This window comes from Nerophis lumbriciformis, linkage group LG29, assembly GCF_033978685.3.
Source record: "Nerophis lumbriciformis linkage group LG29, RoL_Nlum_v2.1, whole genome shotgun sequence".
NCBI lineage: Eukaryota > Metazoa > Chordata > Actinopteri > Syngnathiformes > Syngnathidae > Nerophis > Nerophis lumbriciformis.
This window is the reverse complement of record NC_084576.2, coordinates 23,842,445-23,857,500: the sequence shown is the minus strand read 5'-3', so window position 1 is coordinate 23,857,500 and position 15,056 is coordinate 23,842,445. Positions and strand designations below refer to the sequence as shown.

Genomic DNA, 15,056 nt, shown 5'->3' with positions numbered 1-15,056 from the left:
GACTTTTTAGCAAATAGGAAATGAGCTCATTCAATTCCATATACTTTTTAACATCTAAAAGTATGTATTTTAATGTACTGCGCTATTTTTAAAATCTAAAACTTTTAAAGTATTGCACTACTTTTTCAAATCTAGATCTGTCTTTTAAAGTACTGCACTACGGTACTTTTTAAAACCACATGTATTTATACTGAAGTATATATTTCAAAGTACGGAACTACGGTACTTTTAAAATCTAAAACTGTCTTAAAGTACTGCACTACATTTGAAAACCACATGTATTTTTACTTAGGAATGTCTTTTAAAGAACTGCACTATTTAAAGTCACATGAATTTTTACTGAAGTGTCTTTTAAATTACCGCATTTTTTTTTTTTTCTTTGGAATTTTTAGCTAGCGGAATGCATTTTTGTTATTATTTTATTTATTTTACATTTTTGGAAGACGAAACTTGAATCAGCACCTTTACATTCCACTCGCACATTGTTTAAATAGTTGACATTTTTTAATTGTAATTTTTATTTAATTTGTTTCATTTTTGGAAGATAAAACTTGATGAGTCAGCACATTTGCAACAATGCATAACCACACGCTAGGATAGCGGAATCTATTTAGATTTTGTTGTAATTTTCTTTTTTTTGGTGGTAATTTTCTTAATTTTTTTTTTTATTTGTAATTTTTAGCTAGCAGAATGCATTTTTGTTATTTTTATTTTACATTTTTTGAAAGACGAAACCTGAGTCAGCACCTTTACATTCCACTCGCACATTGTTTGCATCGTTGGAATTTTTTAATGTAATTTTTATTTAATTTGTTTCATTTTTGGAAGATACATCTTGATGAGTCAGCACATTTGCAACAGTGCATAACGACACGCTAAGATAGCGGAATGCATTTAGATGGTGTTGTAATTTTATTTAATTTTTTGTAATTTTCATAATTTTTTATTTGTAATTTTTAGCTAGCGGAATGCATTTTTGTTGTAATTAATTTATTTATTTTACGTTTTTGGAAGACGAAACTTGAATCAGCACCTTTACATTCCACTCGCACATTGTTTAAATAGTTGGAATTTTTTATTGTAATTTTTATTTAATTTGTTTCATTTTTGGAAGATAAAACTTGATGAGTCAGCACATTTGTAACAATGCATAACCACACGCTAGGATAGCGGAATCTATTTAGATTTTGTTGTAATTTGATTTTATTTTTGTGGTAATTTTCATTTAAAAAAATATATTTGTAATTTTTAGCTAGCAGAAAACATTTTTGTTGTAATTTTTATTTTACATTTTTGAAAGACAAAACTTGAGTCAGCACCTTTGCAACAACGCTATTTTTGTTGGAGTACCTTTAATTTTGTAAAGGTATTTTATTATAATTTTTTGGGGAAGATGAAACTTGATGAATTGGCACCTTTTGCACATCGTTTGCACTGTTGGAATTTTTTTTGTATTTATTTATTTTTTTTAATGTTTGGAATATAAAACTTGATGAGTCAGCACCTTTGCAACAGTGCATAACCACGCGCTTGCGAAATGCATTTTTGTTATTTGTATACAATTTTTTTATTTGTAATTTTTAGCTGGCAGAATGCATTTTTGTTTAAATTTTTTTTTTTATTTTACATTTTTGAAAGACGAAACTTGAGTCAGCACCGTTACATTCCACTCGCACATTGTTTGCATCGTTGGAATTTTTATTTAATTTGTTTAATTTTTGGAAGATAAAACTTGATGAGTCAGCACATTTGCAACAGTGCATAACGACACGCTAGGATAGCGGAATGCATTTAGATTTTGTTGTAATTTTATTTAATTTTTTGTAATTTTCATAATTTTTTATTTATTTGTAATTTTTATAATGCATTTTTGTTTAAACTTTTTTTTTTATTTTACATTTTTGGAAGACGAAACTTGCAGAGTCAGCACTTTTGCAACGGAATCCTGACTTGCATTTATTCAGTCTCTAATATTTGGAAGCTGAAACGTGCCGAGTCAGCACTTTTGCAAGACGACGCGCCAGCGGGGCGTTAAGCGGTCGGCGGCGTTGGCGAGAGGCAGCCATGCAAACGAGGCCAGCAGGCAAGGGATAATTGGGAGGCTCGTTAGGAGAAGTCAAACATGCAAATGAGGCGAAAGATCAAGACCTGGTCTGGACACTTGACCTACTTTGTTTTCTTGCCGAGTCTTAGCGCGGATTAGCAGTTCGCATCTCGCCGCAGGGATTACAACTAACTCTCTTTGTCTGAATGACCCCCCCTCAGGAAGACAGAAGAGCTACATTATGTCAACACGTCCTTTAATGGCTGTCAGAATAAAAGCCTACAGAGGAAGTATAAAGATGTCAGAATAAAAGTATAAATAGATTTGGTCCAGAGGAGATTATTTACAGATTAAAGTTGCTGCCAATAAAAAGTTCTTAGCAGACGTGTTAGTAAGTTCAGTAGAAAGAAGGAAAAAAAAAAGGCACATGAGGACCAAAAAGTCCAACATTGCAAAGTCTGTCCTTTTAAAAAAAAAAAAAATTGGTTCTTGTTGCCGTGACGATCACACCAGAGACTCCAGGCTCTCGGCCGCCGCGTTCCTCGCCAGCGTGACCACGCCCTTCTCGTCGGCGCCGTCCTCCCGCGTGCCCAGCAGGCTCAGCAGCGCCGTGTAGACAAACTGCACGCGCTCCTCAAAGTGTGGAAAAAGTCATCAAGATGAAACACTTTTGATACAGTTTGTCCCTCTAAGTCATCACATCTAAGCTCAACATGGCTGCTGACGAGCAAACTACTCTGACAAGTGTCCAATATAGAGAATTAATATTCATTAACAACAACTTGAATGAAGATAAAAACTTTGGTGAGTGTGTGAGACTACAAAATGTTTAAAGAAACATTGCAGCATTTGGATTCACTTAAAAAAAAAAAAAAAAAAAAAATATATATATATATATATATATATATAATTTTTTTTACATGTAAAAATATATATATTTAAAAATTATGCTATTTTTTTTAAATTGTAATTAATATATATAAATATAAATGTGAGCAAATGTGCTGGGTCAAAAGTATACATACAGCAATGTTAATATTTGCTTACCGTATTTTCCGCACTATAAGGCGCACCTAAAAACCACAAATTTTCTCAAAAGCTGACAGTGCGCCTTATAACCCGGTGCGCTTTATATATGGATAAATATTAAGATTCATTTTCATAAAGTTTAGGTCTCGCAACTACGGTAAACAGCCGCCATCTTTTTTCCCCGTAGAAGAAGCGCGCGGTGCATGCTGGGATATGTGACGTTTCATTTCCATTTGTGTGTTTATGTAAAGACCCCAAAATGGCTCCTATTAAGTGTGTTGTCTGTCTAATTATAAATAATGCAGACGAGGCGTGTTAACTGAGTTCTCAACGTTTACTCACAGCGTGCTCATAACCACATTCTAACTCCCAGCATACAACGACGCTTCTCAGGGCTACCGCGCATGCTCGTCACTATCGTTGCATGCTGGGTAGTGTAGTTGTTATATTTGCTAGCTCATAACATCACATTAAGAGACACGCTTACGCGCTTAATTCAATACTCGCCGTCATTCCGGGTGGATTGACAAAAGACCTCCAGCCGCTAGATATTGGTGTCAACAGGGCATTCGAAGCTAGACTGCTAACTGCGTGGGAACAATGGATGACAGAAGGCGAACACACCTTCACTAAGACGAGGAGGCAGCGCCAGACGACGCCAACATCTGCCAGTGGATCGTAAATTTGCCCAACTTTTCACTTCGGACACCGAAGACGAAGGATTTACGAATGAAGAATAACTTCAGAAAGTGAGCGCTATGTTTATTTTGTGTGTTGTGACATTAACGTTCGAGCAACATTATGTTGCTATTGCTCTGCACTATTTTGAGTTTTACTATGTTCGTGATTGCACATTTGCGTACATTTTGGGAGTGAACAGAGTTGTTAGAACGCTGGTTTTTAATATATTATTAAAGTTTGACTGACCTATCTGACTGTTTTTTTGACATTCCCTTTAGCGCAGCGTAGGCGCGGCTTATAGTCTGGGGCGGCTTATTGGTGGACAAAGTTATGAAATATGCCATTCATTGAAGGTGCGGCTAATAATCCGGTGCGCCTTATAGTGCGGAAAATACGGTACATGTCCCTTGGCAAGTTTCACTGCCTTAATTCTAGCCTGATTTAATCATTCCTTTACCACTTTTGACGTGTTTGGGGTCATTGTCCTGTTGGAACACCCAACTGCGCCCAAGACCCAACTTCCGGGCTGATGATTTTAGCTTGTCCTGAAGAATTTGGAGGTAATCCTCCTTTTCCATTGTCCCATTTACTCTCTGTAAAGCACCAGTTCCATTGGCAGCAAAACAGGCCCAGAGCATAATACTACCACCACCATGCTTGACGGTAGGTATGGTGTTCCTGGGATTAAAGGCCTCAGCTTGTGGATGGTTCCCAAAAGCGCCTTTTTGCAGTGAAACTTGCCAAGGGACATGTAAGCAAATATTAACATTGCTGTATGTATACTTTTGACCCAGCACATTTGCTCACATTTTCAGTAGACACATAATAAATTCATAAAAAGAACCAAACTTCATGAATGTTTTTTGTGACCAACAAGTATGTGCTCCAATCACTCTATCACAAACAAAGAGTTGTAGAAATTATTGGAAACTCAAGACAGCCATGACATTATGTTCTTTACAAGTGTATGTAAACTTTTGACCGCGACTGTATGTATATATTATGTTTGTATAAATAAATATGTATATATAATTGTTATAAAATATAAATATTTTCACATAAAATGTATGTTTAAATTGTTTTATTTATTTTATTTCAGTTCGTTATATATATATATATTATATAAAATATATATATATTATATATATATATATATAATATTATATATATTTTATATATATTATATATTATATCCGCGACCCCAAAAAGGGACAAGCGGTAGAAAATAGGATATATATATATATATATATATATTTTTTTTTTAAATATGTATATATATATATATATATATATATATATATTATATATACAATATATATATATATATATATTATAAAATATATGCATTTTAAAATTATTTAATTGTATTTATATTGTCTTTTCAGGTTCATTATTCAGAAGGATTCAATATTTTGTTGTAGTTTCATTTCTACTTTTATATCCATTCATGCATGTTATTCTGGAGTATTATTGGTGTTTTGTTTCTATGTTGTCAACTTGTGGCGTCACGGCCAAAGCAGGCAACTATGGAATGTTGACGGTGAAAGGAAAACTTCAAATTAATTTCCTAATAATTGTCCCAATAGAGTAATATTAGTGTAGATGATTGTGATGCACAACTCAAACTACTGATTGTTTAATTATTATAATAATAATAAAGATGAGGTGAGCCATGAGTGAAAGAGTGTCTTACGAGGTCAGAGAAGGTTCCGGGTCTGGCTAGGTTGGTGATCTTGGCCACCTGGAAGACGTCCACAGAACCTTCAGTGTCCACTTGTCGCATCAAGGTCAAAAGAGCGCAGAAGGTTCCTGCCGTGACTCCGCCCACACTGCGGCGAGGGGAAACAAAACCAGGAATGAGGCCGGAATGACACGTTGCCACGGCGACCGGTCTTACCAGTCCTGGACCACGGTGGGTACTTCCTGGGCCCAGATGGTGTCCTTGAGCAGGTGCAGCAGCTCCCAGGTGCTGCTGATGGGACTGTCTGGGCGTGGCCAGCAGGGGGCGCGGTAGACGCTCACCTCCAGGATGTAGTCGTCCTGGGCGACAAAGGGGCGGGGTCAGGGGCTGACGTGGCCCACACTCTGCTGGTGGTCCTTACCTGCGTGGCCTGCAGCGCAAAGTCCTGGACCAGCAGCAGGTCCTCGTTGGACAAGCATACCAGGTTCTCCGACACGTGGGAGACAGTGAACGCCTCGTACGCCACGCGCTGTCCTTGGCCGGGACCAAAGATGGCCGCCGCCTCCTCCTATGGTCACATGACATGGTGAGTGGTGACATCACAACCCGCCCACACATACATAGTTTAGCAGTACGCACTATGTACAGTAAGTATACACACACATATATTTACGTATGTATACATATGTACTGTATAGGGCAGCACGGTGGTACAGGGGTTAGTGCATGTGCCTCACAATACGAAGGTTCTGAGTTCAATGTGTGAATGTTGTCTGTCTGTCTGTGTTGGCCCTGCGATGAGGTGGCGACTTGTCCAGGGTGTACCCCGCCTTCCGAAACCAACATTGAATGACCGTGACCTTCGATCCCTCAGACGGCACTGTATCAAAAACCGACATCAATCTCTAAAGGATATCACCACATGGGCTCAGGAACACTTCAAAAAACCACTGTCACTAAATACAGTTGGTCGCTACATCGGTAAGTGCAAGTTAAAGCTCTACTATGCAAAGCGAAAGCCATTTATCAACAACACCCAGAAACGCCGCCGGCTTCTCTGGGCCCGAGATCATCTAAGATGGACTCATGCAAAGTGGAAAAGTGTTCTGTGGTCTGACGAGTCCACATTTCAAATTGTTTTTGGAAATATTCGACATCGTGTCATCCGGACCAAAGGGGAAGCGAACCATCCAGACTGTTATCGAGTTGAAAAGCCAGCATCTGTGATGGTATGGGGGTGTATTAGTGCCCAAGACATGGGTAACTTACACATCTGTGAAGGCACCATTAATGCTGAAAGGAACACACAGGTTTTGGAACAACATATGCTACCATCTAAGCGCCGTCTTTTTCATGGACGCCCCTGCTTATTTCAGCAAGACAATGCCAAGCCACATTCAGCACGTGTTACAACAGCGTGGCTTCGAAAAAAAGAGTGCGGGTACTTTCCTGGCCCGCCTGCAGTCCAGACCTGTCTCCCATCGAAAATGTGTGGCGCATTATGAAGCGTAAAATACGACAGCGGAGACCCCGGACTGTTGAACGACTGAAGCTCTTCATAAAACAAGAATGGGAAAGAATTCCACTTTCAAAGCTTCAACAATTAGTTTCCTCAGTTCCCAATCGTTTATTGAGTGTTGTTAAAAGAAAAGGTGATGTAACACAGTGGTGAACATGCCCTTTCTCAACTACTTTGTCACGTGTTGCAGCCATGAAATTCTAAGTTAATTATCATTTGCAAAAAAAAAAAAAAAGTTTATGAGTTTGAACATCAAAAATGTTGTCTTTGTAGTGCATTCAAATGAATATGGGTTGAAAATGATTTGCAAATCATTGTATTCCGCTTATATTTACATCTAACACAATTTCCCAACTCATATGGAAACAGGGTTTGTATGTATGTATGTAAATATTTTAGTGTGCATCAGCTGACCTCAGTGGGTTGTGGTCCCGGCAGTGACACGATGACATGTGTGTTGTGGTCCCAAATCATCCTCCAGAAGTCCTTGAGGGTGTGTGGCAAAGGATTTTGGGTAATGATGAACTCCTTGCTGTGCTTGTACCCCTGCATGAACACACGCTGTAGTAGGCTCCTGCCTGAGACCTTAGAGATGTTTGAAAGCTGGGTCTTACTGTCACGTAGGATGCGTTGATGTAGTCTGACGTGTCGCCCGCGCACGTAGACAGACGCACACGGGAGCTCTCAACTGCACACACGAGCAAATAAAGGTACACACATAAATATAAAGACAGATACACATCATGTTGTGTTTGATCACAAAGAATCTCACTAAATGCAGCACACTGTTTTTATAATGTTCCTCATATCATTATTTTGTTTATCTCACTATCCATCCATCCATTTTCTACCGCTTGTCCTTTTTGGGGTCGCTGGAGCCTATCTCAGCTGCATTCGGGTGTGGAACTGTTTTCTTAACACACGCACATTTACAGTATATATATAAATACACATATATACTGTACGTATATACACACATATATAAAAACAAATGTGTATATATATATATATATATATATATATATATATATACATATATAAATACACATATATACGTATATACACACATATATAAATACACATGTACATATATATGCATTATTACACATATATGTACATATTTATATACACATGCACAAAAATACATATACATACATACGTATATATGCCTACATATTTATACATATACAGTATGTATATGCATATGTGTATATATACACATATGCAGTATATCTATACATACATACATACATACATACGAATACATATATGTATAAATATGTGTATATATACACATATACAGTATATCTCTACATACACATACATATATATGCATACATATTTATACATATATGTATAAATATATGTGTATATAGGTAGATATACACACATATACATACTGTACATTAATATGCATATACATGCTTATATATACATATACACACATATATATGTATAAATATATGTGTATATATACACACATATATATGCATACATATATACATAAACACCCACACATTCATATATATATATATATATATACATTAGAGATGCGCGGTTTGCGGGCACAACCGCGGAGTCCGCGGATTTTCCGCGAATCGGGCGGATGGAATTTAAAAAAATTAGATTTTATCAGCGGGTCGGGTCGGGTCGGGCGATTGAAATTTAAAAAAATTAGATTTTAAATAGATTCAGGCGGGTGGCAGTTAAACCAATTCGGAAATATATATACATAGTTAAATGTTGTTACCCACATACGAAAAACGAGCAGGCACCTGCTGCATATGCCACAACAGAAGAAAAAGAAAAAAAGAGATGGACACTTTTACGGAGCGGAGAAGGCCCCCGACGCCTCGCTGGGGTCCGGGACCGAGGCCCCTTCCCCCGAGAGGGCCCCACCGGGAGCCTTAGCTGAGGCGATCCGCGAGAAGGGCCCGACGCACGTCCAGGGTCACCACCGCGCCCACCGCACCGACACCCCGCCTCGTCCGCCTTCGCCGCGGCCGGCGTCACGCGCAGCAGGTAAGCAGCTTACCTGCCCGCCACCCCCGTGGCCGGGGGCTCGTAACAGGGGTCACTCCGCGTGCTCCGCCCGCGCAGCTTACCTGCCCGCCACCCCTGTTGCCGGGGGCGCGTAACAGGGGTCACTCCGCGCGCAGTGCGCTCACGAAAGGGGTGGGGCTCACCCTGGTTGATATAGACAGCAGCTAGGACGGTGGCCATGGAAGTTGGAACCCGCTAAGGAGTGTGTAACAACCCACCTGCCGAATCAACTAGCCTTGAAAATGGATGGCGCTGGAGCGTCGGGCCCATATACCCGGCCGTCGCCGGCAGCGAGACGCGCTTGGAGGTGCGCTCAGCGCGGCTCCCATATGATTGCGCACTGGTGTGCGTCTGGGTCGTGACAGCGTGGCACGCGAATGCTGCATTGGATCAGTCTCTTTTCTTTAACAGGCAAAAGCTTTATAACCTCACTAATGCCTTGCATCGTCTATATTAGATATATAACAACGGGCGGATGGCGGGCGGATGCGGTTCTGATCAAATGTTACATCGGGTGGATTGCGGATGGTTGACGACTTTCTGATGCGGTTGCGGATGAAATAATTGCCTATCCGCGCATCTCTAATATACATACATTTATACATACTGTGTATATACTGTATATATCCTGTACATATACACATATATAAATGTATATATATATACACATGTACACATTCGGTATATACGTACACACACACACACACATTTATATATATATATATAAATATATATACATTTATATATTCATGTACACATACAGTATATATATATACACACACACATGTACACATTCAGTATATATATATATATGTATATATATATATGTATATATATATATCATGAAAAATGGGAGCAAAAACAAAAGGGTAGTTTATATATTTGTTCAGATTATAAATGTGTTTGTATGTATGTATGTATATATATATATATATATATGTACATACTGTATGTGTACATGTTTTTATATATATATATATATATATATATATATATAAATGTATATATATATATTTTTATATATATATATATCAAAGTGTGTATATATATATATATATAAAAAAAAAGACCTATGCCTCTCAAATATTGTTGACAAATCTGTCTAAAGTGACCTTTTATTGTGGCAGCCTCAGGCACACCTGTGCGATAGTCATGCTGTTCAATCAGCATCCTGACATGCCACACCTGTGAGGTGGGATGGATTACCTTGGCAAAGAAGAAATGCTCACTAACACAGATTTAGACAGATCTGTCCACAATATATGAGAGGAAAAGGTCTTTTGTGTATATAGTCAAACTTTGACATCTTTGACTTCAACTCACAAGTCTTTATATTTTTGCTCAGTATACATATATATATATACGGTACAGTATATACATACATACATATATATATATATATATATATATGTTTTCTTCATGGACTAATATTAAATGAAAGAAAATGGCGCCCACACTCTGTGATACTTGAGTAGGTTGTGACTCACCCGGGAGCAGAGAGCCGCTTCTGTTCTTGTGTCGGTTGCGGTCCTGAAGAGCGAGTGCGTCTTCGTCGTCGCTGCTGGTCTTGGAGTAGGCGCCACTCAGCAGCTGTGAACACAACACCCACGTCAAGACCACACCGGAGGAGTCTCAAGCATCCTCAGAGCGTCGTCACGGCCGTCCTTCTCAAAGGCACGCAACACAACAATCACTTCACACTTCCCTTGAAACAAAAAGGCTAAAACGCACACAAGGCTGACAGAATTCATCAATTATCTTCCAACTTTTCAAAGACGACATCCTCCAACTTCTTTTCAAGACTTTTTTTCCCACAAGCCTTCAATATCAAAGCAAATAAAACTTTTCTCACCGTTATTTGACACCTTGCTCTCATGTTGGTGTGCAATACTACAACCAACCACTAGGGGTGTTTAACAACTTAACACTGGTCAAACATGTACAGTATTGTACTTTAAACATGTACAGTATTGTACTTTAAACATATACAGTATTGTACTTTAAACATATACATTATTGTACTTTAAACATATACAGTATTGTACTTTAAACATATACATTATTGTACTTTAAACATATACATTATTGTACATTAAACATATACATTATTGTACTTTAAACATATACAGTATTGTACTTTAAACATGTACAGTATTGTACTTTAAACATATACAGTATTGTACTTTAAACATGTACAGTATTATACTTTAAACATGTAGGATGGCGCCAAGTAAGGAAATTCATGATTACTCGGAAAATAAATAAACAAAATGAGCTAAAAAGCTAGCAAAAAACGTTAGCGTTCTAATGTGAACATGCTAACATGAGAACAGCTGGCAAACTTTCAAGATGGCGCCAGGTGAAGGAACTCCATGAATATAAGGTTAAAAAGTAGGAAATGATCTGAAATGCTAGCATAAAATGTTAGCGTTCCTAATGTTGACATGCTAACAGGAGAACAGCTAGCATTCATCTAAGATAAAAGTGAGGCCTTACCTTCAGCTGTCGGTCCAGCGGCGTCCTCCCGTCCTGCCCCGGGGTCAGAAGCTGGTCCACGTACCTGTGCAGGTGAGACGCCGCCACCTCCGACTCCCCGCAGTTGATGGCCTCCACCAGGGCGTCGTGGATAAAAACGTACTGCTCCTACGGTGTCACGGGAAAAAAAGTACGAAATTAGCTGAAATGCTAGGAAAAAACATTAATATAATAGCGTTAGCATGGTAAGAGGGGAGGAAATTGCATACATATGGAATCCATGATTATTAGGTTAATACAGACAAAATTAGGTAGAATTATATTATAAAAATGTTAGCATGCTAACATTGTAATGCTAAAGGTGAAGGGTTAGCATACATTTAAGATGGTGCCATGTATATAAGTCAAAAAGTACGAAATTTGCTGAAATGCTAGCATAAAACGTTGGCATGCTAGCAGGGGAAAGCTACCATCCTTCTAAGGTGGCACCAAATAACAAAATTCATGATTATTATGTAAAAAGAAAAAAGAAGCGCTAAAGTGCTAACAAAACACGTTGGCATTCTAATGTTTTAACATGTGAACAGGAGAAAAAGTAGCATACTTCAAAGATGGCACCAAGTAACAAATGTTGGTTAAAAAGTACAAAATTAGCTAAAATGCTACTATAAAATGTTAGCATGTTGACATTATTGTGTTAACATTAGCATGGTAACAGGGTAACAGCTAGCATACTTCAAAGATTGCACCAAGTAACAAAATCCATGATTATCAGGTTAAAAAAAAGAAAGGTAGCTAAAATGCTAGCGTAAAACATTAGCATGTTAATGTTATTAAGTTAACATTAGCATGGTACAAAGGTAACAGCGAGCATACAACTAAGATGGCACCACGTAACGAAATCTATGATTATTCGGTTAAAAAGTGCAAAATTATTGAAAATGCTAGTACATAGTGTTAGCATGCTAGCATACTTCTAAGATGCATCAAGTAATGAAATCAACGATTATTTGGCTAAAAAGTACAAAATTAGCGAGAATGCTAGCATAAGATGTTAGCATGCTAACATAGGAACAGCGAGCATACTTCTAAGATGCACCAAGTCATATAATCAATGATTATTTGGTTAAAAAGTAAAAACTTAGCAAAAATGATAGTATAAGATGTTAGCATGCTAACATTAGCATGCTTACATGGGAACAGTTAGCATGCTTCTAAGATGCACCAAGTCATATAATCAATGATTATTTGGTTAAGAAGTACAAAATTATTGAAAATGCAAGTATACAGTGTTAGCATGCGAACGTTAGCATGCTAACATGGGAACAGCTAGCATACTTCTAAAATGCACCAAGTAATGAAATCAACGATTATTTGGTTAAAAAGTACAACACTAGCGAGAATGCTAGCATACGGCGTGGCGAAGTTGGTAGAGTGGCCGTGCCAGAAATCGGAGGGTTGCTGGTTACTGGGGTTCAATCCCCACCTTCTACCATCCTAGTCACGTCCGTTGTGTCCTTGGGCAAGACACTTCACCCCTTGCTCCTGATGGCTGCTGGTTAGCGCCTTGCATGGCAGCTCCCTCCATCAGTGTGTGAATGTGTGTGTAAATGGGTGAATGTGGAAATACTGTCACAGCACTTTGAATACCTTGAAGGTAGAAAAGCGCTATACAAGTATAACCCATTTATCATTTATTTATACGATGTTAGCATGCTAACGGTAGCATGCTAACATGGGAACAGCTAGCATACCTCTAAGATACACCAAGTAATAAAATCAACGATTATTTGGTTATAAAGTACAAAATGAGCAAAAATGCTAGTATTAGATGTTAGCATGCTAACATTGGAACAGCTAGCATACTTCTAAGATGCACCAAGTAATGAAATCAACAATTATTTGGTTAAAAAGTACAACATTAGCGAGAATGCTAGCATAAGATGTTAGCATGCTAACATGGGAACAGCTAGCATACTCCTAAGATGCACCAAGTAATGAAATCAATGATTATTTGGTTAAAAAAGTACAACACTAATGAGAATCCTAGCATTAGATGCTAATATTAGCATGCTAACGTTAACATCAGCATGCTAAGGTTAGCATGCTAACATGGGAACAGCTAGCATACTTCTAATATGCACAAAGTAATGAAATCAATGATTATTTGGTTAAAAGTACAAAATTAGCAAGAATGCCAGCATAAGATGTTAGCATGCTAACATTAACATAAGCATGCTAACGTTAGCATGCTAACATGGGAACAGTTAGCATACTTCTCAGATGCACCAAGTAATGAAATCAACGATTATTTGGTTAAAAAGTACAAAATCAGCAAGAATGCTCGCATAAGATGCTAACGTTAGCATGCTTCTAATATGCACGATGTAACTAACCTGGGTCTGGACCAGGTAGTTCCTCTGGGTGCGGATGTGCTTCAGGTAGCCGTCCACATTGACGGCGCCCTCGTCCCGCACCTGCTTCAGCATGCTGTCCAGCACCATGTACGTGCCTGTGCGGCCCACACCCGCGCTGCACACACACACACACACACACACACACACACACACACACACACACACACACACACACACACACACACACACACACGCACACACACACACGCACACACACACACGCACACGCACACACACACACGGTGAGGAAGCAGGTGCGCGCAGCGGACACGTACACCAGGTACCTGCAGTGCACCAGCAGCGGGCCCATGTCGGCCGTCCTGGCCCGGGACGACTTGCGCACGAAGGTCAGCAGCGGCAGCGCGTGCTCGGCCACACCCATGTCAGGCCAGCGGGTGTAGTGGTACTGCGTGACCGTCCGCTCCGAGCCCCGCCCCTTCTGAGAACCCTGCGGCGTAACGAGACGGTCACGGACACGGCGGGCAACGAGGCGGACCGGCGCCACGACTGCGGACCTTTTTGACTTGAGCGTTGGCCACGGCGAAGGTGCGGCGGGTGTAGTTGGCGAGCTGGCGGGTGCTTTTGAGCGTCACCAGGATCCCGCCGTAGTCCTCGTGCACGTCCGCCGGCCAGTACTGGTCGCACTTCCTCTGAGGACACACCCACACGTCACAAAAACTCTTCATCTTGTCCAGGAACTTTATAAAACATTATAGTAGTCAGAACCTCCATTTACAAAACTTAATCGGTTCCTGAATCTGGCCGCAGCGGTACTCAGTTGTAATACACTTTTCCACCACGTGTGGCAGTAATGACAATATCAAACAAACAGAAGAAGTCTGGAGCTAAAGTCCGTTTTTTTAAGTGCAAAATTTATGACTAAAGTGGTGAAGCTGTGTTTTTACTTATATTTTTATTAGGTGTGTTAAAAAAAGAAGAGATTTTTCGAATAAATCGCAATTATTATTTGCAATCAAATTTTTTTTTTTTTTTTAAAGTTGTTTTTTTTCTTTCAAAAATCTGTGCCAAATATCAAAAAACATTATTTTTAGGTGTTAAAATACAAAATTTGCTAAAAAGCTGGCATGCTAATATAAGAAATGTTAGCATTCCAAGATAACGCCAAGTATCAAAAATCTTGATTCTTAGGTTTAAACACACAAAATT

General features: G+C 39.0%; 1 protein-coding gene across 6 annotated transcripts in view; it reads right to left on the bottom strand.

Annotated features, from left to right (window-relative positions):
* Window positions 1-1,731: 1,731 nt before the first annotated feature.
* Window positions 1,732-15,056, bottom strand: part of ptprz1a (protein tyrosine phosphatase receptor type Z1a) — a 138,990-nt gene continuing 125,665 nt past the window's right edge. For 2 of the 6 annotated variants that reach the window (XM_061924699.1, XM_061924701.2), the window contains 11 exons: window positions 14,405-14,539; window positions 14,174-14,337; window positions 13,869-14,004; window positions 11,494-11,640; window positions 10,485-10,587; window positions 7,569-7,642; window positions 7,369-7,500; window positions 5,857-6,003; window positions 5,652-5,794; window positions 5,448-5,583; window positions 1,734-2,677 (listed from right to left, as the gene is read on the bottom strand). In XM_061924699.1, coding sequence (XP_061780683.1) covers window positions 2,549-2,677; window positions 5,448-5,583; window positions 5,652-5,794; window positions 5,857-6,003; window positions 7,369-7,500; window positions 7,569-7,642; window positions 10,485-10,587; window positions 11,494-11,640; window positions 13,869-14,004; window positions 14,174-14,337; window positions 14,405-14,539 — 1,446 coding nt within the window. In that variant the 3' untranslated portion in view covers window positions 1,734-2,548. Of the gene's footprint in view, window positions 2,678-5,447; window positions 5,584-5,651; window positions 5,795-5,856; window positions 6,004-7,368; window positions 7,501-7,568; window positions 7,643-10,484; window positions 10,588-11,493; window positions 11,641-13,868; window positions 14,005-14,173; window positions 14,338-14,404; window positions 14,540-15,056 lie in introns of all 6 variants that reach the window. The other 4 variants (XM_061924698.1, XM_061924697.1, XM_061924702.1 and 1 more) reach the window with 4 other exon arrangements.